Raw genomic sequence first — 20,752 nt, 5'->3', positions numbered from 1 at the left:
TTTTGGAGATTTAATTTTTTTTTAAATAAAGCTAGATATGGCTGCAGCTTATTATTTTTATATGTAATCTTTATTAGGAGACTGATTTATGAAGCTCTCACACCTCAAAATGGATAACTGCACAAATTATGCTGAAAGGCTGAGTGTCAGATTCTGCTCTCTCTCCAAAATCCTCTTTCTGATGGAATCCTGTATTCCTTCAAGTGGCCAGGAAAAGCAGGTCTTGCACTGAAGATAGATAGATAGATAGATACATACATACATACATACATACATATTTTCTGTATCTGAAAGCCATTAATGGCTTGTTCATGATGAACCCGACTGACCCTCAACTAAAAGACCTGCGTCTTTCAGGTTCAACGGTAATGTCCTATGCCTTAAGATGCAGAGGTTGTACAATCCACCTCTGCTTCTAATGGCCTATTTTAAGGCTTTTTGGTACCTCATGTTGGAAATTCAGTCAAGACCATATTGCCACATGTGTCTGGCGCACAAACGTCTTACTGTGGCCTAGCCAGCTTTACAGTGGCAAGTTACAGTGGGGAAGATACAGACCAGTCACAATATGCCAGCCAGCAATGCTGACTTGGTTATTCCAGAAAAATCAAGGAGGGGATCAGACTTCAGAAGAGCACCTTGAAGGCACAGTACCACTTTGAACTTCTTCCTGGTTTGGTATAGCTTATGCTTTTTCCTTAGCTTATGCTTATTACAATATTCGTATCTTAATTGCTGCTTTTGCTTTGCATTGGCTGCAAAATGAAACGCATTGCTAGCAAAGTCACTTTTTATACTAACAGAAAATTCCAAAAGGATGTGTCAGGTAACTACTGTTTCTCATTACAAGAGTTTTTTAATGCTATTCTGTGATGATCAAACAACCAGAGAAAATGAAGTACCACATTTTTCTGATTTGTACTACTTTAAAAGTTGTATATGTATTTCTTCTTAGTATCTGACATTACTTAGAGCTTTTTAACTGCTGCTTTTACCTGCTTTCTAATCTTCCTATTTTCCCTTGTGCTGCAGGATCTGAGGGAGGAATGTATAAAGCTGAAAACGAGAGTTTTTGATTTGGAACAACAGAATCGAACATTAAGTGTGCTTTTCCAGCAGAAAGTCAAACCAGCTTCTGACCTCCTTCTTCAGGTAGGAAATAGCCTTTGCAGAACGAAAGCTGTGAGCTTTGTATTTCTTACAATTATAAAATATTTTTCTTCTTTTTAAGGTTATGTCAGTAAGCGGGAAATGACAGTTGGTAATATATATTAGAAGAATATTTGTTATCTATAATCTGATACCATTGAAACTGAAAATATACACCAATGAGCTATGACTACATATTATGGGCAGATGTGGACAGAGGAATGCACCTGCACAGTAACTTACTTTTTTAGGTGCTTCTTCACTATGATAAATGGAATGATATGGGTTCATTATCCCTCTGCAGGGGAGAAGCTTGGATTCCTTAACATTCTGCTTGATGGTGAACAGTGTAATTTCCTGTGAGAAGACAGCCCATTTATTTAACTTTTGCCATATGTGTTACAGGGACTTAAGTACATCTTCACAGGCTTATAGTGATTTTTTTTTCCCAGTGTTTTATGGGAGGATATAGCTGAGAAACTGATTGACCCATCTCCCACTCCTTTGCCATTCTAGAATAATAAGAGATGTTTCAGTATCCCTTTTCATTTGGCAAAGTCCATTATTGTGAATTAATCCATCGCTTTGTCATCCTTTTGTAGAAGTAGAATTGCTTTGCAGAAGTTCCAACAAATCTGGCCATGAGCTAGGAGAACAGTAAATGAGGACTAACTAAAACTTTGCAGGTTTCTAACAATAGGGCAAATCCTGGTTTTAGCAATATATTTTATTTCTTATTAGAGAAAAATTCATTCATTTTGGAGGAGAACTTTGGGTCATGTCAGCTAGGTAAGTGATATTAAATGTGTATCTTATTTAAATCCTCTGATGCTGTGCATCTGTATCTCAGAGTAAAGTTTGGCCCTTTCATGGTTGCTTGACAGCTGAGGGCTACTAACTCTCATCACCTTGGGCTGTTTATTGAGGGAACATGGTCTGCACACCAACTGGTGCTTAAAGGCAAGGGAATCCCGAACGGTGAGGGCAAATAGCTAGACTTATTGTGAAACTCTAAAGCACAGGCAGAGTGGTGCCAGGTCACCATCACAGGGATCTGGACTCTTGCGTTATCCTCAGGGTCTTGTTCTGTCTCTTGACTTTGTGTTGATTTAGGTATTGCTAGATCAGGACCTTCTCTCTTCTGATTTCTTCTCCCTTGCCCTGTGCTTTCCTTCCTGTTTGTTCATCCTTCATAGACTCCTGTGTAGGACTGATTTATCTTTATCCATTCGAAGTTTCTGACACATCCACCACAGCATGGACCTTTATTGCTCACTATTTCTGCTTTTGACAGTCACATCACCTGCTCCTTCTTCCTGGTTTGGTTGGGTTTTTTTGCTTGCTTGCTTGCTTTTTTCTGTTTCCAATGTGTCTGACTCAAGTCTATGTTAGGATTGGGTTAGATTGCACAGAAGTCATACATTGCACATTCTCTATTGCAGATATGGCTCTTCTTCCCAATTCCTTGTGTGGCAACAATAAAGCCAGGTTATTCTGGGAATGTTATAGAAGTGTTAGATAGCATCTGAAAAGTAGGATCAATGCTTTGACTTGAGTTCCTTGAAACTGGATTGTGTCACGGCTGTGAAAGAAGTTAAAAGAAATGAACCTGCATCGAGTGGAAGAAAGAACCAAATGATCTAGCAGGTTTTCCTGAGGGATTCAAGCTATTTTACATCATTGTTCCTGCACAGTTTGGCAGGAACTAATGTGTATAGATTTCCCCCCCACACCCTTTTCACTTGCTTTGTCTTTATTGGCTGAGGAAGAAAGAGAATTAAGATCATTCACAAAGTCCAGGTCTCCCAGACAGCAGCAAAATTTGCTGTTATGTCCCTACTCTTGCTATCAAGAGATTTTAACCCCTGTGGGGAAAAAAAAGCAAAGAACGAGTCACAGTGTATATCAGAAAATGAAGAACTTCTGTTAAAACACTTCATGTGTAATTTTTTACAAAAAAACCCCAACAAAACAGTAAATTTGTGAGTTTCCAGAAGTTTATTTATCCTCTAACTGTACTCCACACTTGAATAAATGGTGTGTAGTCCGTGATCTTGCAGTCTGAGATGTAAAATCTGAAGAAGGGTGTTTCCTTAGGACTGAATTAAGCAAATACTGTTGTGTGCCTGCATAGAGTTGAAGCACAGTTTGGATTATGTCTTCTTGGAAATGCATACATCCCAGATTTAGAGCAGTAGCTAAATATTTGTTTAAATCTGTCACTCTACAGAAGAGTACTAAATATGTGGTTAAGGACATTCCTGTTAAATCATGACCCTAATGAAAGTGAATGGGCAAATACTGCTAACTGGGGCAGGGATCACATGGTGTTAATTTCACCTTTCCGGTACTGTCTGATACAAAGCAGTTCAATTTTATTTAATGCTGATCTCATCCTAGGAGTATTCACACTCGGTACAACTACAAATTTTGAAAAATGCTGCAGAAGAGGGTGTAAGCTAAAAATAAATAGTATTAGTTACTTTTTCTGCATATCAACTTCTGTGATTTGTTTGTATATTACCATCAAATTATTCTGTAACTGACATTAGAAGACTCTTGTATTATAAATAGTAAGCTTATTTTTAAACCATAAACATTCTTGACATCTCAGATTTCAACAGAAATATAGATTTCTTTTAAAAAATTGTAAAAAAAATAGAATACATTTTACCATTACTCTAGGTTTTTTATATATTTGACTTTAAGTAAATAATACATGATTCGTGTGCCTTCTTAGAAATCAGATTATTCACATTTTTTTCAATGAAAAGACTGATACAAGTGTTTTGAATTTGACTGCAGAGTAATGGTCTGTATGCCGTACCGATTGCACTGTTGTTTTTCCTCATGCTTCTCACACAGTTCAAAAGAAAAACTGATTGCTACCAATTTAAAAAAACATTCATGTAGTAGGGTTTTCATGACTACTTCAGGAATCCTTCACTGCAAAAATATTATTAAAAGTATTATACCTTCCTGCATTTACAAGAAGTATAAGTACTTATGAAATCAAAGGACCTAGTAATATTTTAAAAGAAATATGTGTGTTTTCTTGAGGCATGTGATTGTGTATATTGCCACGTAAGTTCTTTGCTACTAGAAATTTTGGTATGCTTACTGCTTGTAGGAAGTGACACACAGGATATGTCACTCCTGTCATGAAACGATTAAGTAATGCATTCTCTGATGCAAAATGTAAGGAGGAGAAAGATAACTCAGGCTTTTTTTTGTCACCTCTTTGATATTGTAGTCAATTTTAAGAGCTACCCTGTCTTTCTGGGGACATTCTTTCTAGCTGAAGTGTGTGTTTTACAGAGCCAGTATTAGGGTAGATAAATAAGGAGGTGCCTGATCACCTTTTTTTTTTTTTTTTTTTAATTTTACATTCAGGCAACCTTGTCTCTGAAGCAGCTTTCTTAAAATGACGAAAATCTTGGAAGTGTTTCTGCCTCAGCACCATCTGAGGAAGAGCAATAGTTTTAGTTAAAACCTAGCACAGAAGAGTACCTTCTGCCCAAGCAGCCTTCATTTTCCTCAGTTAATGTGGTTGCTAAAAAGAGATTAAATTCTGCCTGTCATAGCAAGAGGGGTTTGGGAAAGAAAACCAGAAACTCCATTTCAGTAAGCCGCCTTGCATTTCATCTGCAAGCGTGAGAAATAGTTGGGAATAATAGACAGACTAAGATTCCAGATTGAGTAGGGCAAAACTGATTGGAAGTGAAGAGAGAAATCTGTGGAGGTGATATACAGAAGGTTGGTAAAGGGATAAGACAAATCCAAAGAGAGGATACAAGAGTAGGAATAAGAAGCCTTAGATGAAACTTAGCACTTCTGCTTTGCCTATGGACATGTATAGCATCTATGAAATATTTTTAAATGTAAATGTCAATATCACTATATTTCTGTCTTTGCCTTAATTTTTCTAAACGATGCAGTTTTCTTTGGAGAAACTTTAAACTACTAAAATAACCAAATTGCAGTGTTTTCCAACTTCTTAGCTATGGCGTCTCACAGACTTGTTTTGACTTTATTGGGTATAGACTGCTCAGTCTTGAGACACAGATCTTTTTGCACATCTTTTTCTTCTAGTCACTCCTCTTTTTCCACTCATACCTGAAAATATAACTTAATGACATTGAACCTGATTCTGATATTACATATCGTCCTTTTACAATGATGACTTGTGTAAAGTTACTGAGGATAACAGGAGTCAGGGTTGCCTTCTGATAGATATTGCCGTAATTTGTTTATATTATGTATCTCTGTTTACATAAATTCAACATGTTTATGAGCTGAATTGTTCCCATGGATGAAGTCTTGCTTTCACTTTTCACCCAGAAAGTTGCTGCCACAGTTTTTTTATAAAGCATGCAGGCAACCTTCAGTGAAAGGTGTTAGAAAGTGGCAAGTAGCAACATTTATTGAGTTGATTTATTTGATTAAATAAGTAATAAAATTTTCATGGTTGGGGAAGTATAAAATAATATTTCTAATCAGATGATTTACAATATCCCTGATCCTAAACTATATTTTCATTGCCATTTTATTTCCATCATAAAAATTCTACTTTATCAACCCCAGAACAAAGCAGGGAGGACTCTTGAAGCATCTATTTTCTCCTTGTGCTTCTCTGGCTAGATTAGTTTCATTTTTAACTCAGGCACCATCCACATTGTTTAATTTTATGTCTAAAATTTTGTCTAAAATGCTACAGCACAGTCTGCTGAATTCTCACAAGGTCAATTTAAATAATAACTACTTTGTTATAACTGCATTGATATTAGGTCTTTTAATAACCTGACAACTATGCCCTGACATATGAGATAGAGTGTAGCAGTACATACTTAGATGGAAACAGTTGTACAACTTAGCAGGAAGGGCTATATTGCACCAACGACATTATTATATATGGGAAGAAAAAGAGGGCAATTAATTGCCCTTACACCTGACAAAAGGAGATGGAATATCTGGCCTCAGAGTCTGACCTCCGGTTCAGACATCATTAGACATGATGATGTCTGAATGCAGAAGGTTAAAAGTGAAGTTACATTGCTTTACAGCAATCAGATATAAGAAATATTTAAGTATTTCAGAAAATAGGTATTTGAGGGTTTGAAATTAAAGCTAAAGATCATCACACACTGTTAGAAAACAGTTTGTCAGCAGTCCAAAGTATATTTAAATAACTGGATCGTTATATGCTGAGCAGCAGTATAATTCCCATCTTACACAAGCCAGCTACTAGTCCTGCCTTCTGCCTCCAGGCTCTTCAAAGCAGGCAGACTTGAGACCAAGATCAGCAAATTGTATTTGAAATTTTGAAATTCCTGCAGTTGACCTGCTTATTTTCTTACTTCACGTTTGTTCCTTTGTATCCATCAGATTGCCACGGTACTCTAATCTGCAAATCTTCTGAAAAGTTCCATCTCCAGAAAGAACTCTGTCCTTTTCTTCTTGGTAAACATACAAATAGAAATCAGGTGTCGCAGTATCTGTAGTGATACTTACTCAGGAATCAGGACTGGTGGCTTGAAGGATAAATAAATTTAAGATCTGCTAATTGTTTCAGCAGCAGTGGAAAACTGCTTAAAAGTTATGACAATCTCAAGGGCTGTATCAGCAGACAAAAAGGTAATCACATAAATGTAAAGCATGTTTGAGATACAATAAGTTTAAACTAGTACATTAAACTTTATCCAAGAATTACATTGCCAGTAGAGCACCTAGTAAGAAGTGAGGTGGTGGTCTTTACACCATTTGCAGTTCTCAGAAGATTTCAGGCCATAGCCCGGCCGGAGAGCTTTCTCCAGATCAAGGCTACCAAAGGTGCACAGTAACTGTTATGAAGATCCTGTCCCAAGAAAGAGCATCCAGTCTTGGAGCAGTGAGAAATCATAAGAATGCTTCTGTGTGCCAGGAATCAAGATACTGATCTAGTAAGGAACACTCAAATTTTTTTGAGACTTTCAAGAACAAATTAGAGGAACATTTCTTCATGTGAAGATGCTGATGTCGTCATTTCCAGTCTTGCATTATCTCAGTAAACTGGTACCTACTTTCTACTTCTGTCATGTCCTTATTCACAAATAACATCTGAGAAGACAGAAATACGAAGCTCCGAATCTCTGTATTTCATCTCAGCTTAAATCATCAACATGTAATAATACATTATAAACCATATTTCTTACTTGCCCTGTTTGCAGCTCCAAATATATGCTGAAGAAACATTACAGAAATGAAGTATTCATGAGAGCCTACTGGTTAGATGAATGGGTGACCAAAGTCAGTGATGAGAGGAGGAAAGGAAACATCCCCCTCTGAAGAAACTCCATCTAACCTCCCTAAGCCATATGACTTCTAGTTTTGAATGAACAGCAGCAGCATAATACCTGAAAGAATTAGGCTGGATATCTGATATCCAGCCAGCTCTGGAAGGAGACTCCGAGATAAGCAGAAGTTTGGGAGAGCACCGAGAAACGTTGGATGTCATCCGCGGCAGTGGCTCTCTACAGGCCATCTCTAGTCACAGGGACTTATGCTTCTCAGTATGTAAATCACGGCCGTGGTGTGTAGACCTCCAGGAAGCTTTGTGAGATCCCTTGAGTGAAAGGCTGAGGCGGCTTTTCTTGTCCCTCAAGAACACCAGTCTGCAACACGGGGGAAACCCGACATGCTCTTTTCTGACTAGGGAAACTATAAAACTTTCATTCTTAAACATTTGCCAAAATGATTTGCTGGATCTAAATCTAATTCAGGCTGATAAAGGAACATCATAAAAATTTTTGTTATAGACCATGGCATGATGTATGAGAGGAGAGATAGGGCAGTATCCCTTACAACATTTAAAACTAAAGCAAACAAAGCACAGCTAGAGTTTCAGTGAACAGTATTTTATTATGAGAGAGTTAGATCAACTGTCCTGATAGGTCTGCTCCATCTGTAATTTGTGTTCTGGTGATCTCCCTTCCTGTCAGACTGTTGTCCCTTATTTCAGCACCTAAATTCTTAACCAATTTGCACTCAAACAAAAAGAAAATATTAACTAAAGCTCACTAGGCATGTAGTTCTGATGAGAATGATAATGTTTTTAAGAGAAAATTACCCCCAGCTGCTAGAATTTCCTATGTCCAAGTACTTTAACTAGCCTTGAGAGGTTCCAAAGAAAAGCACTGAAAGGCTGTCCATATATACAAAACTATGACATTTTGTGATACAATTTTAAATACATAATTTTCAGATAGAAAATCTAAAAATGAGCTTTTTCCATTATCCTAATGATAATAAATTGCTACAGCTGTACTAAAAACAGTAAATCAAATGAGCAAATAATCTTTAGGAAAGCCACAAGTGATCTTTGGTGAAGTATTTATGAATGATTTTGACTGAGGAGAGCAATATTTTTTAAGTTTTGAAGAAATACATACTGAAGAGCAAAGACGGTTTTTCAGAGTAAGCACGTGTCAAGAAAACGGTGGAGCTATACTGATGTGACAGGCCTTAACAACAAAAGTAAGATTTGACTGCCTATTTTTCAGACAAAGAAAAATATGCAACTGACACTGGATGAACCATAGATTTCTCTTTATTTTGTACATAGATTTTTATTATCAGTGATGATAACACATGACGGCAGGAATCCAATATGGCATTTGAAACCCTAAGCAAGTATGTGGGCAGATTCATTAAGTACAAGAATGTTTTTCATGGTTTTTCCTATTATTGTGTATGTTCAGTACAGGAATAAATTTAAGAAAAAAGGAAGGGTTTCCACAATACAAAATAGTATTGCTATATTCCTTTCCAAATTTGCCCTATGCTTCAAACTTGTAATAAGCATTAAAAAGATATGCTTTTTTATTCCTTGCAGTTATATTTAACCTATAACAATGCTTAACCTGTTGGATGCTATTTCAGCCTGCTGTGTTTTCTGAATGTATTAGCAAGATGTATTAGCAACTTATGTAAATCTCTGCATAAATGGTCAAGTGTAAGTATAGAGGCTGGTTAGAGGCAGCCTTTATTCTAGATTGTGAACTTTGTGAAAACTCTATGAGTTACTCATGTCTTTATGTTTTGTGTGACCAACAGATCCATTTTTTTGTCTTATATGTTTCTGGTTTTGAAGTTCACAGTTTTTATATATATATATTTGGTGTATTTAAGTCAAGAGTCATTTGTTCAGGTTTTCTTTCTAAATGGAAAAATCTTTCTCACTGACATTCTGATAGCAAAAATTAGCATGGATTTGTTCTAATGGTATCACAGTATGCGATGGGGTAAGTACAAGCCATGTCTTAGATATAAAAGTGAAAGTTCATGTCATCAGGTCAACTTCTAAAGCCTCCCCACTTTGGATTTCACAGTGGAATAAAATAGTAGCCACTGCAAGCCCTGCTTAAATACAATATGCACAAACAGCAGGTGTGCTAGATAATTGTTTTTTCATCATGGTGCATCCTTCACACTCCGTAACTCCCAAACGAAATACCAAAATAATGCATAAAATTAAATGATTCGAAGATTTAGAGGTCTGCTTCTTGTTCTGGTAAAGTGGGAATCTATTGAAATTCTAAAGCAGTATAGAAATATAACCATTATTATTACAGATGTGTCTTTTTATTCTTATTGCACTAATGGAACTAAGCATGTAGTTTGGTTTTGTTTTCTTAGGACTTTGAAACTTGAATGAAGGATAACTATGCAAAAGTGTGTGAAGGATAACTATGCAAAAGTGTGTGTCTATGAAACAACAATAGATAAAATATTAATTTCATCTGTTATTACACTCAATACATATAAGACTTCATTTATATTTTACTTTATAACTGTGGTTTTGTTACTGTTATTTAAGTGTAGTGGCACTTTGCAGACATGAAGCAATATGGAATTACGGCTCTTTTACTTAAAAATAGGTGTGCCAATAAGTACTCTACTTGGTAACATTTAAACTGTTCAGATTATATTCAGGTCAGTGTGATTTGCTAGTAATTTTAAATTACATATTCCATCAAATGAATCAAACTAACATTATGCTAAGTGGCTTTTAGCACATAAGATTACTCAATAGGTATTTTCTGTTGCCATCTGTTAGGAAAAAATTAATTTTCCTGTGATATACCTTGTATGTTTTGTATACTTTTATGGATACTGCGCATAGAAGAAAGGGGAGGTAATTAGAATAAAATGTTATTCACAATGAATCATAGAACACCTATGAACCAACCCCATCTTTTAGTATTGAATTTTACTAATGCTCTCCTTTGTTTCCCAAATGACCTATCTTCTTTAATGATGGCTTGGATACTGGTAAGATTCAAATCCTCATCCAAAGGCCATGACACTATTGACTAAATCTCTGTTGACTTCGCTGAGAATGTGAAATACTGTATTGCAAGATAAAATCAGCACGTAGGTGCTCAGTGAAACTGAAGAGTCCATTAGTACCTTAACTCTTAAATTACCAGCTGGGTATCTCTCTTGATAAGGACAAGCTAAAAGGAAAAGTTACCTTTGTCATTAAATCTTTAACAGTGTGATATTGACAGACTTGAGTCTTTCTGTATTTTTAGTGTTTTTAGATTGCATTCATGCTCATTTCTTCCTCTGGATGTGAGCAAGCCGTGTTTCATTAGTCACTAACCGATGTCTGGGTGCAGGGAGGAGCAGTGATTTGTCTGTGTCCTGTGCGCATTACAAGGGCATCTTCAACATTATGAATTAAACTCCATCTAACTGCATTAGAAGTATGGAAACCAGACTGCCAAAGTAATGGCATCTTGAATTAAGATCAGTGCTTTAAAAATCCCAAATATACACCCACTCTTGTTCATCATTCTGGTATACAGTTTCAGAGATGAACTGCTTAATTTTGTAGTGTTTTGATCCTAAATTTTTATATTCAGTCATATTTTAAAAGCAGAAATGCTCCATCTTTTTTTTTTTTTTTGAGTTTCCTATTACTTACTCTTAACTCCATTTTTTTTCTCTAAACAAGCGCTGTTTACTTTTCCTGTACAGTAGATAGAGGCACAGGCACAGGCACAGGTACTAGGCACAATTATTACGGATTATAGATACTGCAAGTGTGAACATGAATCAGAGATTAGCACTGTATTTTAGAGACTCACTTAAATTTATTCCACTAAGTGGTCCTTAGGAGATCTCAACAATAATTAGAAATATGGGTACTCTCAGCTCTGTTACCAGTCTTCACCAGTTCATGGGGGAATAACAAATGGAATTAACCTTTAATTTAGGTCTTTAGGTCCTTCATGCACACGGGACCAGACTTCCAGGTGTTCAGACATTGTGCTGAGCTCTTCTAAAAATCTGGCTACTTATTTGGTGCCAAACTGGGAGCTGACCCCTTTTGAAATTCCTATTATAATACCTCCTAAGCCCTGCTTTTATCTACTGTGAAAAAATGGTCAATTCACAAGGGCACAGATTCCTAATCAAACATTGGCACCACTTCTGCTGAGCATAGACAGCTGCCGAAAGTTTGCACCTATCAGCCATCTATGCTAGAGGTAAAGCTCACAGCTGGCCCGAGCCTGGGGACAGGCTGCCTCTGGTACTGGCTGCAGGGTGGGAAAGGGGACTCTTTTCAACGTCATCGCATGCCAGGGCCTAGCACTCCCAAGGTCGGTCCAGGTCCTAAATAGTGCTTAGCGGGCACTGTACCTTCCCTTGCAAGAGCACAGTTTGGCCCAGGAGCAATGACTGACATTTCTCATTTTCCATTTCCCGGGATTCCTCCTGGCTACAGCAATAGGAGAAAGGTACAGATGAACATGGGCAGTGCAGGTCTGTATCCTCATATCGTCCAGTGTGGTGCTCCCTCCTTGTTGGTACCAGCACTAGCTCTCCCACCTCACCTGTGTTGCAGCGTTACTAAGATTTCCTGGCTTGCATGGCCAGGCTGATTGCGAGATCCTTCTGTGGTTTCTCACCGCTCTGGAGTAGGTCGGTGGAATTACAGAGGTCTGAAGCCAGGATTTGAGATGCTTATTCAGATCATCAGGTCTACAGAGTTGTACTCTGTCCTGCACACAAGCCCTATGATTTTTGTATATCGCAATAAATGTTACAGAACTTTTTACAAGGGCGTGTAGTGATAGAACAAGGGGTAATGGCTTTAAACTGAGAGAAGGTAGATTTAGATTAGATGTAAGGAAGAAGTTCTCCACTGTGAGGGTGGTGAGGCACTGGAACAGGTTGCCCAGAGAGGCTGTGGATGCCCCATCCCTGGCAGTGTTCAAGGCCAGGTTGGATGGGGCTTTGAGCAACCTGGTCTAGTGGAAGGTGTCCCTGCCCACGGCAGGGGGGTTGGAACTAGATGATCTTTAAGGTCCCTTCTAACCCAAACCATTCTATGATTCTATGATTCAATGAACTTGAACTGCCATTTGGAGATCTCGTGGTCAGTTTTGAGACTTTCAAGAACACCACAAAGCATGCACACTGTGACCCTCCAGAAGCTTTATTTCTGAAAAGCAGCAGGAGTTTGGGAAGTCTATGGGACAAATCCTGACCTGGCAGAAATTCTTTTAGTTTCAGTACAAGAAGTGGAGCCAGTAATTTTTGCCAGCTGGGAATCTGCCCACTTACACTTTCTAAACCATACATCACGTAAGTGCTTTGAGGAAAAAGGATAGAATAAAGTATGTTGTATCCAGGTATTCAAGAAAACCTTCTTAAAAAGCCTCTCCTTATTGAAATTATTCTGTCAGAGCCAAACCCAATGCATTAGAGGTGGAGAGAAAATATGTATGTAAAAGCCTTAAACTAATGATAAAAGTATTTCTTGAAATCCTCCTCCTACTTTTAAACTCCTCTCAGTCCAACTGACATTTCAACAATATTACACTAAAAAAAAAAAAAGAAAAGAAAAAGAGGGTGGAGGAATGGAGAAACCTTTTAAATGCATAATACTGAGGCAAGGAAAATATGGCTTGTTCAACAATAACCTTGACAAATTCGTGCTCTTGTCATTTAAATGAATGAACCTTTCCAGTGTCTAGCTTGCTGGACCTTGGGAAACAGCAGTGAGGAAGGATTGTAAAAATGATGCTCATCTCTCTTAAATTATTTTTCTGAGTAAATGAATGATTTCAATGAAATCCAAATAAGGATGAATCTGCTCACTTGAATCACCTGTTCACAGCCAATGAACTTCCATGTGAAACAGTGCTTACCCTCCTCGGTTGCCATGTATTGATCTAAAACATCTTCCCTGAGCCTTCTCTCTCCTTTTCCTCCTACAGGCAAAAGGTTAGAGTTAGATAATAGTATTAATTTTCCAGACATCTGCACATGTTTTAATAGCCTTTAGAAGGTTTGAAATGGTTTCTGTTTGACCACCACAGGGCTAAAATGCCATTAAGACTTAGATTGTAGCAATACATAACAATCATAGCCCCGTAGTTCAACCTGGCAATAAAAAAGCTAATTTATTTTATCGGAGATTTAAATTAATGTGATGAACTCCTCTCTCAACAGGACCTGTAACACCACTCTTAGAAAAATACCATGGGCCTGCATATTTTCAAAACCACCTAAAACACTTGCAACAAACCTTGTGTATGTATTTGTTCTGTGTGCTTTTTAAGTGTTTACATGTGTGTTTGTGTGTTTACATAATGCTACTTACCATTCCTAAGACCATTTTGTTTTTTTCTGTCCTATCTTCATTCTTAGCCTCATATTTTCTATCATCTGACTTGTAGACTCAGCAGGAAGAAATTGATTAATAGATCCAGGGAAATCTCCAGTGTTAGCCTTTTATTTTTACCACCCTGAGAACTGGAATTTTCTTGTGGGCAAAAATTATTACTTCTTAGGTAAATTGAGTTTAAAGTAGCTTTTAAAATAGACATATGCAGTTAATAAGGATATTTTTGAAAATCTGTGAAAGAAATATTTAGAGCTCAGACAGTTTTCATTTCCAACTATATGCTAGAGGAAAGCTTCAGCTTATCCCATTATAAAGTGATAAAGCAGCATTTGATGGCAGCAGCTTCTGTGATAAAATGATCATGGCAGCGCTGAGAACGAATCTAATAAGGGAATTGATCTGTAGATTCCAATTCTGTAAGAGTCAACATCGATCAACATAAATGTCAATAACAAGATCGTACTGAGGTCTGCCTAATTCCTTTAGATGATTTTGGGGCATAGTCAGAAAGGGAATGTGAAAATGAATTTTAAACTGTAGGAATCACAAAGACAGAGACCAAAATTATGTTGTGCTACCATGAATATCACTGACTGTCATAGTATCAGCAATTTAGCAGTGTGTTGAAATTAGTGAGTAGGATTTAATCAGATAATGATTGATAATGCAATGCCTGTTGTATGTGAGACTGAAACATGAGTACTTTTCATCTGTGTTTTCGTGTTAAAGCATTTCTTAAATACAGTGAAATAATAAAAAGCAGCCCTGCTTTTTACCGCTAAAGCATAGATAGCATGTGTAGGGCATGCCATAAATGATTAATGGTATAGTTCTTCCTTGTCACAGAAGTTCAGTATAAAGTTGTTCCCTAGACTGATTCTGACCATGCTGAAATGTTAAGAAAAAATGGTTTTGTTTGTGAGCAATGTAACAAGAGAAGGTGTCAGGATGTGCAGGATTCTGCCTTTCGCTCTTTGATGTTCACATAATTCATAGCACCCATGTGATGTTGGCACTCATTTAGCAAAGTGGAATTAACATATTAATTAGTATTAGATGAATAGAAAGGTATTTACAAAATAAGAAACAAAATACAAATATGTACTGAATAAGAGGCTCGACTCTTCTACAATACTTTTCTCACAAAACTGCTGTTTTACCATACTCCAAGGAGTCTTCCATGAGCAAGCTCATTGAAAACATTTATTTCATTAATTATTTACATTCTGACTAGCTGATTACTGGATCATTGATGTAAACTGTTGACTTTACAGTAATTACAAACCACAGGGAACTTTATACATACATTTTCCTAAGAAATTAAATTAGCTCATTTTATTATTACTGCAATATTTACAGACTCCTACTGTAGTGCTATTAAAATGAGAACTAACACTTTGGGGTCCTAGAGCTTGAAAACACTGATAGAGTTATAAAATGAAAACTAGGATCAGAGAGGATTACTTTGTGTCTTTCAATGTAACTTTTATTTAAAGCAGTTTATAAAAATTAATAAAACTAAGGGATTTGGAACAGGAGTAATTTTAGGCTTACATTAATGTTGTCAACTCTCTGAAGAATACAGAAAGATTATGTTATTTATGTTTATGCATCAAATGTCTGCTTAATGCTTCACAATTTATACCCTAGGATATAAGTTCCCAACCTTCTGAGTTATTTTGGAATCGAGTTCACTGGTTTTTGCCATCTCTGGATGGCTCGATAATAACAGAGAGCAGCAAGCCTAGAAAATATGAAGCAGATGCAAATGGAACCTTTGTTTTCTTTTTTGTGCTGCATTTGCCTTGTTAACAGGATTTTCTGATGTAGTTTTAGCACCCTAATCTTCCATACAAATGTTTGTAATATCATACCCTTGTACTTTGTCTTGGATGTTGTCAGTTAAGTCGCAGTAAACTCGCCTGGAGAATTTGCCAGCGAAACTGACAAACCATTATTAATACTGGGTTTGAATTTAAAGTCTAGCATCTTCTGTATCACCAGACTTCTAGGGTTTTTAGCAAAGTCAGCCTAATAGGAGGGAAAAACAACAAAAACAAATGGAAAATATAAAATCAGAACTTTTGTGGAAGTATTTTTATGAGATTAATGGAAAATTCAAATCCACTTGACTTGAAATTTCTGGAATAGCTGGAAACTTCCTTTTTTTCTACTAAGAGCTGATTTAGCTTACTGAAATGTGTTTTACAGTTAATCCTTTAATATTCATTTTATGTATCACTCTTCCTCCTATTACCACTGAGCAATACTGCATGTTTGTGATTGTTTCCTGTGTTTTACACAGCTGTAGGTAAGACCAATAAATAACAGTCTCCAGCTCCTTCCTCATACCACTGTAAGAGTTATCCTGGAGTTCCCTTCTTGTGTATTAACACCCTCCTCCCACCAAAAATAAATACAACCATCTGTAGTGGTAAGGCTCCTGCGATGCAGCTGTTGAGACCCCTAGCAGCAACATATAGGGCAAACTAATTTTAGTTAACCCGTCAGACAGACCTGAAGAAAGAACATAGTATTAAATATGAAAGACAACATACATGTTCGTACTAAATACAATGGGGTATAAGACTTCTGAGTTGCTTTGCCTGTTCCAGACTGAGCTGTATAATGTTTCATGTTACACTCTTTTGCCAACTACCAAGTATCTATATTAACAGCTTGGTCTGTTGGAAATGGTGCCTGTAGCAACAGAGAACTAGAAAAAATAGCTTAGTGTGATGCATTCGCTTTACAATCAGAAGTTATATGTTCTTGCCTGCACAGATGTGTATTAATAGCTTCTAGAGGTCTAGAAAGTGATGAGCACATAATTATGTTGGGCAAGGGAGGAGTATTTTAAATGGTCAAAGGCTGTTAGTTTCTCACTCCAATTTTAGCCCCAATCCTGTGGGGTTAAATCCCATGGTTAAACATGGCCCAAGAGTAGGAGAAGGCACTTACTTGACAAGTTGACTGCATATTGCATGTTCTCCTAGATGTCTTCTGTGACTAACTCCTGTTACCCATATTGCAGAGCTTTATTCGCTTTCTCTAAGGGATGTTCTGCAGCAAAAGAATAGGGCCAGAAGAGAGCTGTGGTGAGCCTCTATTTGCTCCTATGCTTCACTGATACTTTGCCATTTTCTTTTCCCTGGCTGCTTGATGCAAAATTTTTGTGCCTAAAGAAGTGCACAGGTACAGATCGATTGGTCATCGGTGCTATAGGCACAAGTGAAAATATGAGTCTAAATATTAGTTGCAAAATAATCTCATATAGTCAAACCTGTAAGCATGTAACAAACTTTATAAACAAAACATACAAATCCAGAAGAATTGTTGAGCTGTCGTGTTACTACCAGTGAATATGAACATGGACTCAGAACACTACCCTAATGCTGAGCACAAGAAAAGTTAGTATCTGAACCTAGTGTTTCTTCCTTTGAAAATGCTAAACTTCCCCCACCCCAGACTAAAAGTTCTTTTCTTATTTTCTCATCATTTAGAGCTTGGTCTCTTTTAACACATTTGTGAAAATCTAGAGAGACATACACCTATATGGATGTTCCTATGTAGTTTATAAGATAAGGCCATGTTTTATTCCCAGAACTGGCACCAAAAAAAAAAAAAAAATCACATTATTAACTCTTTATATCTGGGCAGAAATACAAAAATAAGATTGTGCATAGGAGACCTTATTTCATGTAAAGGCAATGCTGAAAAGTGGTAAAAAGGACAGGAATGCTTCTTAAAGACACACTGTATTCTGCAGGTGAACCACCAGAATGCTGGACTTCATGTTAGTCTAGAATATTTATAAGAAATAGCCAAAGTCAGCAGTAACTTCACACTGTTAGGATAAATGATGATTGCAAAGCAAATTATTAGAGAATTAGAGGGGAAAAAGCACAGCTATTTCCACAATGAAATGTTCTTGAAATTACCTTAAGGGATATAGTGATAAAAAGGAATCCGGAATGGCATATACCACGCACAAGAACTTTACTGGGAAGCTGCCTTTCTTCACATGCAATAAGCAGCTGGAAAGATGAAGACATGTTCCTAACCAAACTGGTTAACTGGTGGAAAGTGCTCAGTATGACAATTGCTATTGCCATTATAAACTGTGAAAATGGAAAGAATAATTTTCATTTACTACGAAGTTAAACAGTGATGGCCATGAAGTTTTGTTTATAGGAAGTGAATAGTAGAAAAGTGGGACATAATTCTGAATTTTCTATTAAATATATAACTTCCAAGAGCTGAAAAAATGATTATAATTTTATTTTCACAACATTAATTATATACAATAAAACATCAGGCAATTCTGTATGTGCACAGTATACAACTGCAAGTACATTTCCTATGTTAGTGATTATTAGAATTAAATAAAATGGAAGCATCTTTTTGCAGCTTTCACTTTTGCTTCATATTTGGCTGTTTTCTGTTGACAACCACTTGTTCTGCTTTCTTTAGCGAGCGGAATTACCATATGTCAAAAGCATATGTATTACAAATTCTGATTTGTCTAGAGGCAAAATCTATTTCTACTTTCAGAGGTTTGATTATTTTTTCCTTAACTATACTTTCTTCTTTATTTCAGAGTATTTAGTGTATGAGAAGTTCACAGTTCATACTTTGAATAGTGTGTGTTCTTTATCTAGGTGACTTCTGATGGAATAGGTGAAGGATGTTCTCTCATCTCCAGCTTAACATCCCTTCTGCAATATATCTGAGGACTAAAAAAATCAAGATTTAGTTTAATGAAAGATTATATTGCTGCATAAACTAATAGTATGTAAATTGCAGACCTAACCATATTTTTTTCTTTCTTTGGTCTGCTGTCTTCTGTGGTGTAATGGAAATGTAGTATAGATTACTATTTCTGTAAGACCTTTGAAACTAAAGCTCATCCTAGATGTGATTAATTCATAACTGCACTCTGCTTCTGATGGATATGACAGGTAAAGATGAACAAGGGAACAGGAAAGTGAGACAGGTCAGATGATTGTGAAAAAAAGTCAGCTAGAAAGAGCTCTTGTCTTTCATGACCCTCTGTCACACCTATAAAGAGATCACCATATCTGCACTTTTCTTGTCTTGCGCATTTTTTGCACATTTTGGGGGAGTTATTGAGACTTAACTCATTTAGTACAACAGGGGTAGAATCAGAGCAGTGATGTTGCTGACTGTGGACTTGAGTGGAATCTTCTTTGTGCAGAGAATTATTAAAAATGAGTGGTGTGAAGGCTGCAGAAAAGGTATTCCCTGCCAGTCCAATTACAATGGTCGGGTTATATAGGAGAGCAGTCCTGAGTATGCCTGTTCAGGTTTGTGAGGCCTCAGATAACAGCAAAGATGGGAGAAGGCCACACGTACCAAACATTTACAGCTCTGGCACGGAGCACCAGGATGAAAATGTCTCCTTAGAACCTAGAGAGAGAATTTCTTTCTTGTGAATGATGGACTTTGGCTCCTGTGAGAAAAGCAAAGCCAATTGATTTAATAGCAATTAACTCATCCAATATTGGAGAGCCATGTACAGTTTGGCATAATTCATTGAAAATTGTTCTGGCAATGCTGCAGGCGATTAGACGTTTCAAAAAGGAGATGGGAACTGATAGATATTCTGCACAGATACAGTCAAGAGGCACAATAGTTAGGGGAGTCTCTCTAATACTGCCTCATGCCAGCAGGTAGTAGCCTTCTTTTATCTTCCTAGAAAGCCTTAATAAGGATGCTGCTGGGGGGGAGGGGTAACTGGCCTACTATTTGATGGATTGGTTATCTGCCTGCCAGATAATTGTATTTCCTATTGCACTTGATATAATGGGTTTCCACCTAAATTATCAATTACTTTGGTTTTGTTTTTCATGGGGGTTATGGGAGTTAATCTTGACACTGAGCCACAAAGGGCACGGCCTTTTCTACACCCATCTCACAGGTGAAGGAGGAGCTTTTCTGCTACTGGTCACAGGCAGCCACAGAGAGGCACTTTCTGCTCTGCCCCGGCCTCTGTACCTCTCAGCACCCGCTTTCTATAGGGACATGGGTCCAGTCTAGCTAAGATGCTACGAACTTTTTAGTTCACAGCTGCCCCAGCAGTACTCAGTACAGGGTAATTTCCAAGCAGGTTGGCCCAGCCCATGCTGTATTCCCTTCCCTAACGGTTTTCTGTTCTGCAGTCCAATGCTCCTGATGGTTTCCTGTGTTCAGGGGGGCCGACGTTCCCCACCATGTACAAATGTTGCCCAGTTTCCCCTTATCATTATATAGGGCACCAATAAATGGGGCAGGTGACGTGGATTTATAGTTGTAGCTCCTCAGTTTCATATTTAAGTATTCATTTAAACTGATGTGGTCTTTTCTGTGGAAGTCATTCTGTGCTGTGGTCTACCTTTTGTTGCATTGAATCATGATAGTATCAACAGTGATTTTAATATTGTACAATTTTCAAGACCGCAGTAACTCCTTGATCTAGTTATGTGACTGTCATCAGAATATAACCATGAAGGACACAGTATATTTTGCGTATCTGAGAAGAAGTCAGAATCAAGATACATAGTTAGCACAATCTGTTACTTGATTTTAAATGGATCGTTAATGAGCTTTTTTAAAAAATAGTAGTTTTTCCCATTTTTTAATTAGAAAATGGAGAAGGAAAAAGAAAAAATAAATGAAAAAAAACAATTTTCTTATCATTTTTCTTTTGTAATTGGATTACTTGCTTCAGTGCTGTGTGACTACATTTAATTAATGATCTCAAACTTCGTTATGCTGGCCCTGTGTCTGTTAGTTTATTTGCATATGTGTGTGTGTGAATATTCCCAATGTGGTGATCTCTTGTTTGATACGGAAATATAATCATATTATACATCTTGAGAACACACTTTCCTTCTTTGTTAATCATTTTAGTCTGTTGATTCA

The 20,752-nt window shown here is 37.1% G+C and overlaps 1 protein-coding gene across 8 annotated transcripts in view; it reads left to right on the top strand.

Annotated features, from left to right (window-relative positions):
• NCKAP5 (NCK associated protein 5) overlaps positions 1-20,752 on the top strand; it is a 375,601-nt gene that overhangs the window by 284,694 nt on the left and 70,155 nt on the right. For 7 of the 8 annotated variants that reach the window (XM_052791617.1, XM_052791615.1, XM_052791612.1 and 4 more), the window contains one exon: positions 1,033-1,152. In XM_052791617.1, coding sequence (XP_052647577.1) covers positions 1,033-1,152 — 120 coding nt within the window. Of the gene's footprint in view, positions 1-1,032; positions 1,153-13,693; positions 13,735-20,752 lie in introns of those variants that run through there. The other variant, XM_052791616.1, reaches the window with a different exon arrangement.

The sequence above is a fragment of the Harpia harpyja genome, chromosome 7, assembly GCF_026419915.1.
Source record: "Harpia harpyja isolate bHarHar1 chromosome 7, bHarHar1 primary haplotype, whole genome shotgun sequence".
Lineage (NCBI taxonomy): Eukaryota > Metazoa > Chordata > Aves > Accipitriformes > Accipitridae > Harpia > Harpia harpyja.
Note: the sequence above shows the minus strand (reverse complement) of the source record. Positions and strands in the feature narration are given on the sequence as shown.